The sequence below is a fragment of the Lynx canadensis genome, chromosome C2, assembly GCF_007474595.2.
Source record: "Lynx canadensis isolate LIC74 chromosome C2, mLynCan4.pri.v2, whole genome shotgun sequence".
Classification (NCBI taxonomy): domain Eukaryota; kingdom Metazoa; phylum Chordata; class Mammalia; order Carnivora; family Felidae; genus Lynx; species Lynx canadensis.
In genome coordinates this window covers 15,078,313-15,096,220 of record NC_044311.2, presented here as the reverse complement: position 1 = coordinate 15,096,220, position 17,908 = coordinate 15,078,313, and the positions used below count along the sequence as shown (strand labels likewise).

General features: G+C 41.8%; 1 protein-coding gene across 5 annotated transcripts in view; it reads right to left on the bottom strand.

Annotated features, from left to right (window-relative positions):
• Positions 1-15,822, bottom strand: part of SLC4A7 (solute carrier family 4 member 7) — a 111,602-nt gene extending 95,780 nt beyond the window's left edge. For 4 of the 5 annotated variants that reach the window (XM_030330586.1, XM_030330582.1, XM_030330585.1 and 1 more), the window contains exon 1: positions 15,726-15,822. In XM_030330586.1, the coding sequence (XP_030186446.1) occupies positions 15,726-15,773 (48 nt within the window). In that variant the 5' untranslated portion in view covers positions 15,774-15,822. Of the gene's footprint in view, positions 1-11,108; positions 11,347-15,725 lie in introns of those variants that run through there. The other variant, XM_030330583.2, reaches the window with a different exon arrangement.
• Between the last annotated feature and the right edge of the window lie 2,086 nt (positions 15,823-17,908).

Here is a 17,908-nt window from a genome sequence, read left to right as displayed (position 1 = left end):
CAGGTCACGATCTCGCGGTCCGTGAGTTCGAGCCCCGCGTCAGGCTCTGGGCTGATGGCTCAGAGCCTGGAGCCTGTTTCCGATTCTGTGTCTCCCTCTCTCTCTGCCCCTCCCCCGTTCATGCTCTGTCTCTCTCTGTCCCAAAAATAAATAAATGTTGAAAAAAAAATTTAAAAAAAAATAAACTGGATAGGAGAGTGCAGGCAATAGACAAAAACAGAAAACAAACCAAAAATGAAAGGTAGATTAAGAGCCTCAAGGTTCACAGAATAAGAATTATGGGAATATATCACATTAATGACACTGTAAAATAGAAACTAACATAAATTCCTACATTGGGTCCACTGAAGACTTCTCTAACAGTCGTCAAAAGCTCAAACATTGGCAAGGCTTGAATACCTCGTAAAGGAACTCAGTCCTAGAACAGCTTTAGAGGACCTCTCATAAGATAGTCATGCCTAAACACACTTAACTTCATCAAGAGCCTAAACTTCAACTATATGAAAATTTATATGAAAATTTTCACTACAGCCACCTTTCCAGTTAAAACTCAACACACAGGGTGTGCCTACATGACTCAGTTGGTTAAGTGTCCAGCTCTTGGTTTCAGCTCAAGTCATGATCTCACAGTTCATGAGTTCAAGCCCTGAGCTGGGCTTGCTGACAGTGTGGAGCCTGCTTGGAACTCTCTCTCCCTCTCCCTCTGCCCCTCGCCTGTGCACGCTCGTGTGCTCTCTCTCTTTCTCTCTCTCAAAAAAAATAAACTTTAAAAAAATAAACTCAACACACAGGTCAATAAGTAAATCACTGCTAAGGTGCCAACATGGTGATCCAGTGAAAAAATGACCATTTTGTCTAGTCCTTGCACAATAATTTAACTCTTTTAGAGATATCTTTATTAAAATATCTTTATTACATGTCTTTAAATCTTTATTATAGGGGCACCTGGCTGCACATGCAACTCTTGATCTCAGGGTTGAGTTTAAGACCCATGTTGGGCATAGAGATTTCTTTAAAAAATAAATTACAGCTTATCAAATAGAATCAGACTCATGCCTCCCTACATCAATGAATTTGGTTCCTATTGAAACAAATGGACTCTCCTTCAGATCCCTCTCCAAAAAAACCTAAGTCTATAAGGATTATCCTGTACACAAATAATACCTGTTTTCCTCCAAGCCTTCTCAAAGTATGTGTATTTACATACACATAAAATCTAAAAATTACAGTTTAATGTCATTAAGCAGTGCATGCTTCTCATCTTGCTTCTTATAAAATCCTAAAGCAGTTAATGCGTAGCACTAAGGAACTGATTCAGTTGCTAAGGTATTAAAGGTAAGATTTTCTCCATGGAGTTTCCATACAAGTCCTTTCTAAATGATCATGTCATTAACAATAATATAACATCTCAGGTACATGTAGGTCAAACTGACTAAACAAAAGTCTTTCTATTTACATATCATAAACATTTGTATATTTTACTTATTTCTTTATTTGTATGTGTGTGTGTGTGTGTGTATGTATACATACATACACATACATACGTACATACATACAGGCACTTCTTTCTCATTATGCCTCATTTATTGTACATGGAACCAGAAGCTAAATTCTTCAGTATAAAACCTTTTGATGTAGCTTTAACTTAGACATCAAATAAGTGTTTAGTCTGGACATTTATTTGGATTTGTTAAAATTTTAAATGAAAAAACAATACATGTGTACGTACATATGCATATATAAACCTCAAAAGAATGTAATGAAATGTTAATCTTATAAAAACAGATTTCCAATTTTTTTTCTTAACAGTAACCCCTGGAAATATAGTGCACACATTATCTGTTCACATCCATGTATGTATATGTAACAAAAGTTTCACAAAATAATTATTTTTCCAACTGTACTGTCTGGTATTTTCTACTTTTTTTTTTTTAATGCTTGTGATAATAGAATACATTATTTTTACAAACCAGTAATAAATCATAACAGCTTGGAAAACAGTGAGAAGATACAGAGAATGAATATTCTGACATTAAATATCCTTCCTAAATTTTATTTAATCATACCTACTTTAGAAGCTGGACAAGCAGAGACTACTCAGGGTTTTAGCTTCATAACTATTTTGAATAATGGAGGACAAAGTAAAAAAGGGTAAAAATTAACATTTTAATTCACCATCTACACCATGAGTGAAAAGTTTTGATGAAAGACCCTAGTCCTATGATCTAAAATACAACGGTCAAGTTCATTTATTTCAGACAACAAACTAAAGCAAAAGCTGTTTACTCCAGATTCAAGGCATTAAACACTAAACAAACACTAATCAACAGGTCCCACCAAAATTAGCCTATCAATGTTCATTTGTTTTGATGTATTGGCATTCTCATGAGGCAGTTTGAAAAATAAGGCTGAAATGGTATCATTTTGTCTCTCTACAAAAATTTTTCTCAATGAACATGATTTACTTCTCCCTTCAGATACCTCTACCTATTGTAGAGGCAGGAAAATGCAGCAACCCCCAATGATCTGAGATTCAGTGCCACCAAATTAGAAATCTCAAACTGCCCCTAACTGTTTGAAGTTCACAACGGGAAGTGAGGAGGCACTGGCACCATAAGTATAAAACCATCCCTCGTGGCTAATACACTCAATATTCACCACTTAACCTTTCAAACCCATTTATTGCCTAACTCTATGCAATTAGGACATGATAGCAAAATTAATTAACATCTAAAAACTGAGTATTAAATGCAATTATGTAAAACATGCAATTTGTATTTTTCAATTGTGATCTAAAATGATGAAATTTAACCTGAAAATTCTTTCCCTCACTCCCTTTATGACCTTATCTCCCACCTCTCTCTAACACACTTCCAATATGATTCTAATTCTGGGTGAGCCCACACGTTGCTATAACAACTATGTTATTACAGCAAAATACTGTTTTGACTTTTAATCAATAAAATTATTTATCTATATCTTACCTCTATCAAAACTTTTTTTTTTCTTGAAAGAAAGCGAGCACGTGAGCTGAGGAGGGGCAGAGAGGGAGAGAGAATCCCAAGCAAGCTCCACATTCAGCACAGAGCCCCACGTGGGGTTTGATCTTATGACTATGAGATCATGACCTGAGCCAAAATCAAGAGATGGACACTTAACCGACTGAGCCATCCAGGCACCCTAAAACTGTTTTTAAAAAAGATTTGAAGTAGCTTGAAAAATGGAGGTAAGAAAACATCAACCTCAAAACAAAACAAAACAAAAAATGCAAATGACAATGGTCTATGACCTCCTTTTTTTTCTTTTTTTTTTTTTTAATATTTATATTTACTTTTCAGAGACAGAGACAGAGACAGAGCACCAGCAGGGAAGGGGCAGAGAGAAGGAGACACAGAACCCAAAGCAGGCTCCAGGCTCCGAGGTATCAGCACAGAGCCCAACCCCATGAACCTGAAGTCAGATGTTTAACCAACTGAGCCACCACGTGCCCCCTTACATGACCTCCTTAAAACAAACTGCATTACCTTAAAATTCCTACAATAAGGACCTTTCGAGAAATCACATTTTTGTGGTAGAATGGTATCTTGACTAATATAACCCATTAAAATTCAATGCTACGGGTAATCTGAAAATTCCTAAATATCTCTAAATTGTTTAGTGATCCAATGGTTCAGATTAACACATACTCATGCATATGAGAGTGTATGTGTACCTATATATGTACATGTGTACACATATATGCAAAATTCAGAAGCCTCACTTTATCCAATTAAGTACACTTGTACTTAAATAATTCTTGTTATTTCAGATTACAGAAAAAATATAAATGACAATTAAATTTAAGATGAAACTATAAACTCATAAAATTTCTTGTCACTGAGCCTTAGCAGAATAACAATTAGGAACTATCATACCTACTCTGCCAAGCAGTGCTAAATTCTTCTATACTGCATACCCTACAGACTAAATTCTGAAAATCTAACACTAATAAGATACAACAAGATCTCCTGAAAACAGAATTAAGCAATCTAGTAACCTCAACTATCTATAACAAGTCAAGAATCAGAAGACCATCTGAAGAGGCAAGATTTGTATATCACAGAGTGACACAACACAAAACCCTTCTCCTCCCCACCCACACTTAAATGACTCTGTGACTTCCTCTGTTATCTTTAAAACACGTTAAGAAATTCAATGACAAAAGAAAATAATTAAAATAAGATTTTAACAGACCACAACAGCCTAATACTAGTGATCAGTACTCATTTTTTAAAGGAGACACACATATCACATTTCAAATGTTCTGTCAAATGGTTAAAATTATTTAAATCAAAAAATCGTATTATGCTTTAAACGTCTAAACGTTTTGTCAAAATATCTTAAGTTTGGTGCTTAAGGCAATAAACTACCACCTAACCTGTGAGGTAGCAGAACAAAATATATACTAGTCTCTGTCCCTGGTTCCTGGCACAGAGCTCCTAAATCCCTCATAATCTTGTAAGTGATAAGGGCACCAGAGGCATCTTTCGTTCTAACATTTGGTCTCTGTCTCTGGTTCCTGACACAGAAGTCTTAAATCCCTTGGAATTTCCTGCATGACAGTAGGGTCTTTTGTTCTAACGAGGTAACTCTTGGTGGCTCCTGGATGGGGGCTGGTCACCAGAAAGCCCAAGCCATGATGAGAGGCTTGGAATTCAGCCCCAACCCACTCTCCAGAGGGGGAAGAGAAGCTGGAAATGGAGTTAATGATTGTCATGCCAACGCGATGAAGCCTCCATAAAACTCCCGAAGTACAGGGTCTGGAGAGTTTCTGGGTGGCCAAACACGTGGGTGGAGGTGCCGGGAGAGTGGCAGTGGCACTCTTAATGGACAGAAGCTCCACCAGCCCTTGCCGCACCCCTCGCTCTATGCATCTCCTCCATCTGGATGTTCATCTGGGTCCTCTACCATATACCCTTTCAGAATAATCTGGCAAAAGTGAACAAACTTTTCCTGAGTTCTGTAAGCTGCTCTAGCAAGTCAATGGAATCCAAGAAGGGGTCATGGGAACCTCCACTGTACAGCTGATCGGTCAGAAGGACAGGTGACAACCTGGACTGGCAACTGACATCAGAAGGGGCAGCTGTGAGTCAGAGTGCTTAACTTGTGGGGTCTGATGCTATCTCCCGGTAGACAGTGCCAGAATGGAGTTAAATTGTAACACCCAGCTAGGGCCACAGCATTGACTGGTAGGAGGAACCCCCCCCCCTACACACACACACACATCTGTCGTCAGAAGTGTTGTAAGTGTGGCAGTCATGTGAGAGAAAAGGAAAAATACAGGAAGAGGACTGAGTTTTTCCCAATACATAATTCCTTCCCACAGAGCTATCTAGAAGATCTCAATGCCAGAAGTTAAGGATAGTTAAGACTTTGTTTTCTATTTCTTCAATCAATATGGAGACTAATTCTTTTAGAATTCTGTTACATGAGACATTTCATAAAAATATACGATGGTTACTAATTACAAGTTTCCACAGGCACATTCAGCATTTTATGCACACTATATGCTTTTCCCTGATCCTGAAGAAGCCCTGTAAGTATTATAATTTCAATTTTATAGATGAGAAAAATGAGATTCAAAGATGTTAGTTGCCCAAGGCCACCTGGTGGCAGATGACGATGTATGGGAACCCGACGTGTGTCTCAAACCCAAGCGTGTACTTGTCACACCAGGGTCTAAGGTTAGGCTACATCCAAATTTTACCTTGTCTTAAAAATAAGGCTTGGGACTTGTGGTTATTTCGTGAATTTCCTATTACTGAATAAAAACAGTTCAATAAGCTAAAATGTAAGACCACATAAAGGCCAATTTTGGTCTGAATGAATCCCTTATTCCTAACAAAAGGGAGGCCAACTGCCCAGATTTAAACAGGCTCACAGCAGAACCTTATCCTGAGGATACTGCTAATGGTACGTGCATAAACAGATAAAGAAACTCCTCCTCAACGTGTTAGAAGGTCATCTGGGAACAATTATAAACAAAACAAAACTAAGTACAGAATATTACTGAAAGGACTCTATTGAGCCAGGGCACTGGCCAGTTATGGCACCTGTGCAAACACGGATGCACAGACTGGGAAGTCAGGAAGGTGGACTGGGAAGTCAGGAAGGCGGGGTCCAGGAAGGAAGGCGTGGACTGGGAAGTCAGGAAGGTGGGATCCAGGAAGGAAGAAAGCCCACAAACCACAAAATCATAAAATTTAAAGCAAATGAACAGAACAAAAATTCTTTTATGTAAGTAATAATTCTAAAGAATTTAGAGAAACAGCACAATTTCGAACCAATATATATAGCAGCTGACACTGTATTCGGGCTTGAAGATCCCTTTTCTTGCTACTGGTCCTTTTGTAATTGTATACATGAAATGTCACAGATTTTCATAAAGCAAATATTACACAAGTGTTACTATACAAGTAAAATACCAATGCACTCTTTTCCAACAATCCATTTAAATGTATTTAGAACTTGTGAAAATATACTGAGCCATAAAATTTTCATTTTAACGTGCTTAACACTCACTTGCCTGAAATTGTATCTCAGGGTAAAAAAATATTAAGTACTCTTACTCTGGGATCACTCCAAACTGTATTTATTCAATATCTCCACCCCCCCACCCCCATCCACCACAACAGAACAAAGGCAAAAAACATTTTCTTCTACTGGCAAAGTAAGAGTCTTTTGCTTCATGGTAACACCACCAGACAGAAGCTATATAATTTCTTAACTGACTGATTGAACAACTCACTAGGAGCATATTCAGCTTCAAATCTTAGGAGTTCATGACATTATCCTTATATTCATTCACTGAACAGTCACTGAACATTTTCTACACGTTAAACCACAGAACAGACCTAATTGTGGGAAGAGACCTAAAGGAGGATTCATTCAACAATGATCCAGAAAAATTCAGATTTCCTGAATCTGGAGGCAAAGAGGCAAATTTCTTTTAAATACTTAATTTCTATAATATTAGCAACAAATTCACAAAAGTTACAGTAATAAAAGCTGTTAACTATAAAACTCGGCTCAATTATCTAAGGCTTTCAAAGTATCATCCATGTAAAATGATCTAATGTGATTAATGTTAAATGGCATTGACAAACAGGGATCACGGATTACTCTAGAATAATGAGATACGGAACACGAGCGATTTCGCATCGACCATGAGTTCAAATCTCAGCTTAGCCTCCTACTAATTGTATGGACTGGGAAATTTCAGAAAATCTCTCTGCCCAGGAGTTCCCATCTGTAAGAGGGATAATAAGTGATTAAAAGATGCCTAATAAGATGCACGGCTCAAAGCAGGCTTTCTCTAAAGAGTCAGTTACCTGTTCTTCCCTTGCCCCCAGAGCAAAGGACAAAACCCCCAAGTCCTCGATTAGCGATTCCCAACGTGAGAATCACAGCATTCCTCCTCCTTATCCAGCGTGCCCACTGGAAGAGGTTTCATTATTCCATCTCAGGTGCTGGGAAGTCTAGGAATACCACGGAGGTTTACGCTCAAATAGAAAAATACTTTCAAGAGAAGAAAAGAAAAGATTCTCTTTTCCAAGTTACCGACTTCTAAAACCTGGCTCAACAGAAGAGTCCCCAGGGTGGCTCAGTCGGTTAAGCATCTGACTCTTGGTTTTGGCTCAGGTCATGATCTCAGGGTTCCTGGGACTGAACCCGGCATCGGGCTCTGTGCTGACAGCACCGACCCTGCTTAGGATTCTCTCTCTCTCTCCCTCTCTCTTTGCCCCTCTCTTGCTCATCCTCTCTCTCTCTCTCTCTCCCTCAAAATAAATAAACTTTAAAAAAGTTTTAAAAAAATGAAAAACCTAGCTAACCAGAAATCATTTTAGTCTTATGTTTAACTAGCTTTTTTAACTAATTAAAATTAGTTAATTAGTGAATTAATCAATGCAGCCTGAGGATCAGCACTTCCCACGTGAGGAAGGCACAGTCACAGAGTTGTCCTCCCACAGCACTTCCAGGTCACACAGCTCTGTGGGGAAGCAGCTGTACCACTCTCAGCGTAAATGGTGCCTTCTGGAGCAAAACCAGGAAAACAGCCTGAATGGTGCCCCCTGCCACTGCACCACTGTAATCTCAACAATTCATTGTAATTAGTCTGGGTGATTTTTTTTTTTTTTTAACATTTATGATCCTCGACTGAAGGTAAGTATAAAACTGCAAAGGCAAATTCTAGGTTTGAACAAATATACAACCAAACAGCTCTCTTCCTATGCCTAAGGCATCTCATGTGCAACAGCATCCTCAGTGTCTTCCCACTGGCTCCTACTGGCTCTTCCACAGTCTAAGTCCCTGGACGGAAATGAGGTGAAAGTGAGAGGACAATCAGGACATCGGCAACATGCAACCCCAAAGGTGCCAAAGGACTCGGACATTCGGTAACACCAGGAGGCATGTAGCATGTGATTTACCGAGTCGTGTGTTCACGACTCCCTTTCTAAGTTAAAGTTAAGCAGTCCGTAACATACTAGACTACATCAAGCCATATGTCTCTCACGAAATATGTTAACCCACCCACGACATAAAGTGACATAAGAAACCATCCCCTCTTTTACCGAATAGCTACTATGTTTGCGAGGTTCAAAATCCAAAATTACACAGAAAGGGGCACACTGGTTTTGTCCCTACCCCTGCCTCGGGTCCTGTTCCCTCATACTCTCTATGGCAACCATTTCTTGTCAGTTTTTTTTTTATTTACCTTTCCAGTGTATTTATAAAAATCCTAGTAAATACAACTATACGTTCTTATTATCCCCCTTAAAGAAAAGGCGCTGTATAGTGCCCTCTGTCCCTCACGTCGCTTCTTTCCATCAATTTACCCTAGAGATCTGCCACATCAGTAGAAAGACATCTTCCCCCCCACCTTTTTTTAAGAGCCGTAGTACCCCACTCTGTGGATATCCCATAATGTATTCAACCAGACCCTATCAGGTTGCTTCCAAAACATCTTCTTAAGTGATACATTTTTTTTTTTTTCAAATCTCTCCTGCCACTGTAACCAAGTGAATTATCCCTCTCACAGGACTTGTTTTCTTAGACCTGTAATAAAACAGATGAGTGACCTACTGTTCATATTTTGTAATAACCATCAGAAATTTCCACTTCACATGGCTGCATTCTCTCCCCAAAGTTTAATGTATTTATTAGAGGATTTCACAGAGCCTTTAATATACCATTATGCATTATGGATCTCCAAAATGTATACTGTGTGACATTTCCCAAACTTATCTGGCTACAGAGTAGTTCTTTGGCCAAACCTGCTATAGATGAAGTATTCCACAAAACAAACTTTAGCAAATACTGGGGCACATATAATTACTGTCATCTATTTAAACAAAATGTAAGACTACTATGAATGTTAAAGAAACCGGCTAAGCCAATTTTTAGACTACGTATTCCTTAGCTATTTTTTGGATTATAAACCCCTTTGAGATCTCGATGTAAAGCTACCTGATCCTCGCCTACAAAGAATGCATACAAGCATAAAATTTTCCAGTGTCTGGGAATTCATGGACCACAGTCCCCATGGTCTTATCTATTTTAAAAGTAATTTTGAATAGAAGTGCTATATTATCTGTGGCCTCACTGATATTTCAAATGCTAGGACAGAACCCAGAGCTAATGAAAAAACAGCACAGAATTCACCACGAAGTGTACCTTCATGTAAAGCAAATAAAGCACCCTCAAAAGGGATCATGTTTAACAATTAATGATATCACACAAAGTAAATCCTATTAAATAACTGTGGAAACGGTTACAAGGTGTTGTAGTCTTATTTTTACACAGGTGGCTCCCATTTTAAACAAATACATTAGATTCTTACAGGATTAAGAAAGTTGGTCTTTAATTCATTTTGTACAATATGATCTCAAGATCAAGGATTTTCAGAATGAAATGCATTTCACATTAGACAGCAGTATCTACCAGAAATATAATTCTGCTGCAGATCTGAATGTGACAATGTGAGTGCCCAGGGGAGGAAAAAATTCCAGGAGTTTTAAATGTAGAACAAAAAATCCCCAAGCATGATTACAGTCTAGCAGGTGAAATGATTAGGAGAGAGAGAGAAGTATTAAATCGAAAACTGACAAACGCAGGACTACCACATCTGATTTGGGACTGGTACCCTACAGGAGGGCAAAAGGGCAGAAGGGCATTCCAAGGAGAGGGCCAGTGGGGGCTGAAGCTCAGACCAGGCTCCTCTCATGGAGCCTTGTGCTGAAGTTTGAATCTGCTTACAAGGGGCATCTGTTGTAATTCAAACAAAGAGTTCAGTAATACCCTTCTTCCCTCTCTTCCCAGACAACTTCCTTCCCCCCAAAACCCCATCCACCCATGGCAAACGTTAAAAAGTACTACAATTTTTAAAAAGGAAAGATGTTTTCTAGATCATGATGGTATCCCAGCAGCCAAACTATAATAGAATGGAAATTTCTAATTTAAATTCTTATCAAAAATGGTATTTTTTTATTTTACAGAGAGAGAGAAAGAGAAAGAGAGAGAGCACACGTATGTGAGCGGGGGAGAGGGGCAGAGGGAGAGAGACAGAAAGAATCTCAGGTAGGCTCCAAGCTCAGTGCAGAGCCCAACACAGGGCTGAATCCCACCACCTTGGGATGATGACCTGAGCAGAAATCAAGAGTCGGACGGTCAACCGACTGAGCCACCCAGGTGCTCCCCAAAATTTGTTGCTTGACAGAACTTTTTTTTTTTTTTTAATGAAAACATCTCCAATACTTCCATGGAACTCAATGGGAATACAGTCTATTATATATGAATTTGCTTTATTCCTATCTTTGTTGAGTACATCAATCCCCAAGGTAAGAATCTGTGTGAGTATCTTCAGTATTTTTCCAGAATAAAGAATGGTATCAGGCTGAAAACACCCTATATATACAAGAACATGCACCAAACATACAAGCACCGAGTGTTAATTATATGCTACGGCAAATTCTGAGAAAGAGATTATACGTATCATGTTTACCCTTCTCATGCTCTTCTGAGAAACCATTCCACACTCTTGTCTATGATATAAAATAAAGTATAGCCACCTTACACATGTGAATCCATTTCCAAAGGTACATCCAATTCCCAAGTTCCTAGTCAGAGATGATACAGAATTCAACAGCTTCTCCAAACCGGGCAATCTGACAAAAAAGAAGCAGTATAGTCCAGGAATATAGAAAGAGAAGACAATTCTACACTGACATGTGAACAAAATGAAAACCAAATGACACTAATATACATATTCCCTACAAAAGAAAAAGAAATAGGTAAAATATTAAAGTATTTTTCCTACTTCATTATGAAAGGCAGGGTACACTTTACCCTTCACTTGGATATTATTCCAAAAAAAAAAAAAAAAAAAAACCCTGCTTAAACTTACTAAAATCCAAACTATGGCTTAATAAAAATTAAAATATTTAAAAATATCCTCTTTGGAGTAAATATGAAAATCTGCTTGGAATAGCCCATCTAGAGCCTTTCTGCACTGGCAAATCAGCTCCAGATAAAAATGCACATTTACATCATAATCACATTATCTTCATAAACAAAGCATTGACAAAAAGTTTTGGCCACTCTCATCCTCCATCAGTCATTTAAAAATGTCTAGCCCAGGGAGGCAAAGAGTCACTAATTTCGAAACCTAGCACTACTCCAGGCTAAGTCCTCTGCCCTCAGGAAGACTTAACAGCAACACTACCAAACACTATCTTAGCACCATGCCAACCATAGACCCCTTCACGGTTTATCATCATAGTTACAAATAATCATCAAAGTCTCCCCAAGTTATGTAATTCAATGAGTATCACTCAACAAAATACATGAAGTTGCTTGCTAAACAAAACCAGAGGCAAACTTCACTACAAGCTAGAATACTGGAATAGCTACCTGCTTTGTACAGGAACCAAGTTCTCTTGTTTCAAAAGGAGGTTTAAAAAGGGGCGGGGAGTGAGTTGCTGCACCCTTACACATACATACACAGATCTTTATTACTAATACGTGCTTATTGCAAAATTTGAAATACTGTATCCATAAAACTGGTAACTATAGGAGACTCCAAAATCAATAAGAGAAAGCTACAATATGAATCAAAAACCACACTGCCTGATGTGTAACACTAACCCTTAGACTCACCTGTATGTTCCTTTATGTAAATGGCCCATTTTGTGAACTGCAGATTCTATCCACTTTAACATCATATTTGTGATGAAATATAGTAAGAAAGAAGGGGAAGGAAAGAGGAAGAAAAACAACCCATTACAGGATGTTGACAAGTTTAACTACTAAGGCTTTAGAATATATTGGTTCATACCCACATACCACTAAAATAAACCAGGTTCCTCTAACAACAGGTTACTTTGGCTTTCGATTTTAACCTACTCAAGTAACAGGAGTCTAGTGTAACAAAATATTCTAATTTTCATACCCTAAGCTCCCTTAGAAGAAAACCTGTGTACTTTTCGGTCTCAATTACCAAATAAAGCAATTCTTCAATCCAACTCAATTGTCCTACAGCTTAATTTGAATGGATGAGATTTCCTATCTCTCCCTTTATTACAACTCCATAGATTGTGGTGCAGAGAAACAAACCAACTACAGGCCGAAAGGTAACGAAAATTCTGATAATATGCGTGGGGTACATATGATCTCTAGAGCTATCAATACCTAACCACAGATCCCAAAGGGTATGCTTACTTACAGACCTACCGAAAAAACCTTCTACTTGCCAATCACCACTGAATTCATCCTGGTTTGTTAGTATCTTTTATTTATTCTAATGACTACTTTTTTAAAAGTGTCTCTAATGGACTCAGGAAAATGTTTTAACTGGCACTCACAAATGGAATTAGCAGGAATGCAAATGGCTATCACTGTGTTCACTAACACACGCCAAAGTAAACTCAATGAGGTTAGGACTCTGTCTACCTTGTGTGCCCATACCCCAGTGCCTGGCACCTAGGAGATATCACAATACCCATGAAATGAATGAAATTATGTACCAACAAAATTCACGGAGCAGCCTGAAAATTTCAATGGTAACAGAACTGTATTAAATAATGTACTGCCTAAAAGAACGAACAATTGTCAAAACTTGGGAACCTTCTAACCAGTGCTGTCTGTTGTAACAGAGTAACCTATATGAGAAAATACGACTGATGGTTCAAGTCAATTCCAAAGAGAAGCCTGCAATACGTTTTTGTAATAAAGCAAACAAAAGTTGCATTTTTATAAGGTAAATGACTTTCCTCCTATCCCAAAACCATGATCAATGAAAATTACAAAATTTTAGAAGCAGAAGAAACCTGAGAGCCGAAATTATGGAACAGATGAACTTGGTTCAGAGTCACATATACTGCCACCAATTTATTCAAAAATTTTGCATAATCACATACCCAAGATAGCATTTGATGAATATTAATTTTATTCTACTTTTTTGGCTATGCTAAGTAGTTGCCAGTTGGAGAAGTAATGACTGATGAGTATCATACTCTTCCATTCTTCTGACTTTATTTACCAGAGGAAAACTGATGAGAAAATATAACTTTATTGATACAAATAGTTCTCTCTTCCCAGTTTTCAAGTTACAGTGTTCGTACTCCATAAACCACAGTTCTACGGTTCTCTCATTCTATTTTTAGACTGTGTGATAGTTTATTACATTTGATTTCTATTACTGACTTGTATGTTTACTGTGGCCAAGTCTTATTTTCCCAAAGATTTAGAAAGTATACCCTTCCAAAGTGCTCCCCTGCCATGCCATTATTAAGTGCTTGATAATTTCTTTGTCATTCATTTGGATGTAAGTTTCATTAGTGCAGAGTTGGTTCTGTCTTGTTGGATATTACACAATAGGTTCTAAGTGTTAGTACAATGAGGAATGAATGAATGATTTGGAAGGCAATAGCATTATCATGCCTTTTTTTTTTTTTAACGTTTATTGATTTTAGACAGAGAGAGACACAGTGCGAGCTGGGCAGGGGCAGAGACAGAGGGAGACACAGAATCTGAAACAGGCTAAAGGCTCTGAGCTGTCAGCACAGAGCCTGATTCGGGGCTCAAACACAGGAACCATGGGGTCATGACCTGAACTGAAGTCGGAGGCTTAACAGACTGAGCTACCCAGATGCCCCTAGCATGCTTCTTTTGATAGCTAAGCAGCCAATATCTGAGAAGACATCATAATTTCTATCCAGTTTTATGAAAACTAGAATGTTCTTGAACTGCTCTAAGCTGAAAATTTGCAAACAAATCTAAGAACAGACAACACTGTATTTGATACACATTAGTAGAGAAAGTGCTAAAAGAAAGAAAGAAAGAAAGACCTCCAAAATGCAGTTTATTCAAATGTCACACAAAGAATTACGGAAGATTCCTTAGAACGAGTTTCCAGTATTCCATTACCACCACTGTGACTTGATCCTCCCCAAAACCACTGCTAAATGACTTCACTGTCTGGAGACTCCCTTTTCCTCCATGATTTGAGAATTTGTAAGTGAACATACTGAAGTAATAATCAACGACTACTCTCCAGGGCCTTACAATAATCTTTAAAAAAAGATTGGGGGGGGGGGGGGCGGCTGGTTAAAAACGCGAATAAAAACACACAAAAAGCAATTTTCCTGTTAGTTGTGAAAGACTGGAAAATTTTCACTGCATCCTTCCCTCCTGTGCTGGTCACAGAGTAAGAATTGGAAGCGGAAAATTTACAACACTTCCATGCCGTTTGAGTCAGGAACTACGAAGAGAGAGGAGAATCACAAGTGTGGGGACACATGTATTCTACATGAGAGCAGGAAGTCAGTTTGTCGAGCATGGGCCGCCCGTCCAGCATCCTAAATGGGAACGCTGGCCTTCTGCAAGCCCACCCCCAGTCCCCTCTAACCCTGAAGCGAAAGCCACCGGGATACGGGATTTTGCTAGGCTGATTGAAAAAGGAGCAGCTCGCAGAGCTCAGGACACTTTTCCTCTTTCTATTTGGCCTGCGGCAGGAGGCTACTCCCCTGGTTCTCGCCCAAAGAGGAGGCGGACCAGGCAGAGTCAGCAGCGAAAAGCAGCCTTGGCTGCGAAGGCAGCTCGTCCACGCGGCCGGAGAACTCACCGAACAAAAGCACACCGCGCGGACCGGGTGGGGAGACGCGCAGGAAAGGAAAAGATCCACCCCAACTCTTCACCACTGCCTGGGGCTAGAAACAGGTGGAGCCGCGCTTAGAGGGGACAAGAAAGATGGATTTTCGAGGGGCTAATCTGAACTCCAGCGCCAAGGCAACCGGAACCGAGACCCCCGGCCGGGGAGCACGCCCGGGAATAAGGGAGGCGAGCGCTGCGGAGAGAAAGGAAGAGATGGTCGGGGTCAAGGGCTGACGGACGGCCCCGCAGGGCGCCGAGGATGGGGGTGGCGAGGATGCCCGCGGCGCGCTGCCGGCTGCCCCCACTCGGGCCTCCTGGGCGCCGCCGCCGCCCCCTCGCCCCCGCGCCCTGGGCGGCCACACAAAGGGGATGGCGAGGCGCGCCGGCTGCGGGGCGGCGGAGGGGCGCCGGGCCCGGGACGAGGTGGCCGGACCGCGACGGCCGCCGCGCCCCCGCCTTTGTCTGCCTCGTTCCGCGCTTCCCCCACCCCCGCCGAGCAGCCCTGCCGCCCGCGGCGCCCTCACCCCGCTCATTACCCGGGTGAGTAGCGGTCTCATCTGCTCGCCGGCCCCATCCGCCTCCATGGCCCGCCGGCCAGCCCGCGGCGGCCGCTACGGAGCTGCCCCGCGCGGTCCGCCCGCCGCCGCCGCCGCCGCCGCCGCCGCCGCCGCCGCCGAGACCCGGGCGCGCGAAGGGAAACGAACGTGCGTCCGTGAGCGAGGCGCGCGCGTGGGGAGAGCCGTGCGCGGGAGACGCGGGGCGGCGGGTGCGCGCGGCGGCCGCAGGGCTGGCTCTCGCCGGGGGAGCGAGGCCGCGGCGTGGAACGTGGAGCGAGAACTGAGCGAGCGGGAGGACGAGGCGGGGGAGGAGGAGTGAGCCGCGTAGGGCCCGGGGGCGGGGCCGCAGGCCGTGACGCGCGCGGCGCCCGGGGCCCGCCCCGACACGCCCCCTCCCCGCCTCCCTCGTCACGCCCCCTGCCAGTCTGGCACCGCCAGCCCGCTCTGCGCGCCTGCGGGCCCCGCCGCGAGGCCACCCGGAGACGGGGCGGGAGGGAAGCGGGACGGGCGTCCGTCCCAGCCAATCGGCGGCTCGCGGCGTTCCGCGTGCACCGACACCGCCACCGCCGCCCCGCCTCCTCAGGAGGCTCCGCCCCTCTTTGTAAAATCGTAACTGACCCAAACAGATTGTCTAACTCGTTCTGCAGGTGCGAGATTCGCCTGAGGTTTCGAAGTGCAGTGGAGGGTTACCGTGGCCCGTACCTCCTAACCAGGTCCCTTACAGAGTCGCAGGAGGGTAGGAGGACGGCTCCCTTTTCCAGGACGCTCACGGGAACCCCAAAGGAGCTAACGGGTCTTCACGACTCCTCCAAGTTGTTTTGTTTTTTTTTTTTAATCTCTCAGTTCTGTAGGTGTGAACCCCAACTCTGAAAACAGTATCCTCGCGTGCTTGCCGCCTTGACCAGGCACCACAGCGGCTCCCACACTCTTGAGTCCACCCTCAAATATCCACACCTCGAGGTCGGCTCTCAAATATCTACACCCTCACTGGGAATGATGATGGGATCGGCCGCACAGGGTCGCGGGTGGGTTAAGTGTATTTCTATCCGCAAACGTGCCTGACACTTAGCATGCTTCTTATGAGCATCACTGTTCACAAGCTTATCGTGAATGTTTTTAAAAGATAACAAAATGTTAGCTGAGAGGAGCGACATCAATGCTTTGGAGGGAAACTGTATGTTACACCGGGTCTGGAGCACACGTCGTCGTATCCGTCTCTAGCAGTAAAGCCCTTTGTCAGAAAGTTAAGGATGCTGCATGCCTCGTCCTTGTTTGGGTCCTAGTCCCCTTTTGTTCTCAATTTCCCAGAGTTACTTCAAGGCTAGCACACATTATTCACTTACTTGTATAAGAGCATATGTGTTTCTATTAATAATAGCTACCGTTTAAAGAGGCCAGCAATTAGAGACTGCGATGTTTTGTAAACATGGTTCATCTCTAATCCTCACAACACTACAAAATATGTTTTATTATCCCCATTTTACAGGTGAGGAAGCAGAGGCTCATAAAGATAACTAGCTTTAGGTCCTGGTCAGTAGACCTGCTCTTTCTTTTTTTTTTTTAATTTTTTTTTTCTAACGTTTATTTATTTTTGGGACAGAGAGAGACAGAGCATGAACGGGGGAGGGGCAGAGAGAGAGGGAGACACAGAATCGGAAACAGGCTCCAGGCTCTGAGCCATCAGCCCAGAGCCTGACGCGGGGCTCGAACTCCCGGACCGCGAGATCGTGACCTGGCTGAAGTCGGACGCTTAACCGACTGCGCCACCCAGGCGCCCCAGACCTGCTCTTTCAGTTGCACCATTCCAATGCCTCATTAAAGATAGTTGAACAACAATAAGAAAAGGGGAAGAAAAGGTGCAACAAGAATGAAACAAGGAATATGGAGAAATTTAAAAAGCACCTCCTAAAATTGTTGAAGGCATCAATCACTTGTACCCATCACTCTCTAAGGTGAATGGATTCATATTGAAGAATTAGTTCTGGACTCTCTCACAATGTAGCCATAAACCTGTAATTAGTGTGTGCAGAATACCCTCCACCCCCCTTCTCTGCCTTGTTTTTCTGTACAGCACTTACCCTCTTATAACACTTTGTATATTTTATGTTTTATTATGCTTTGTCTATACACATACATTAACATAGTAATGTGTGTTCCATGTA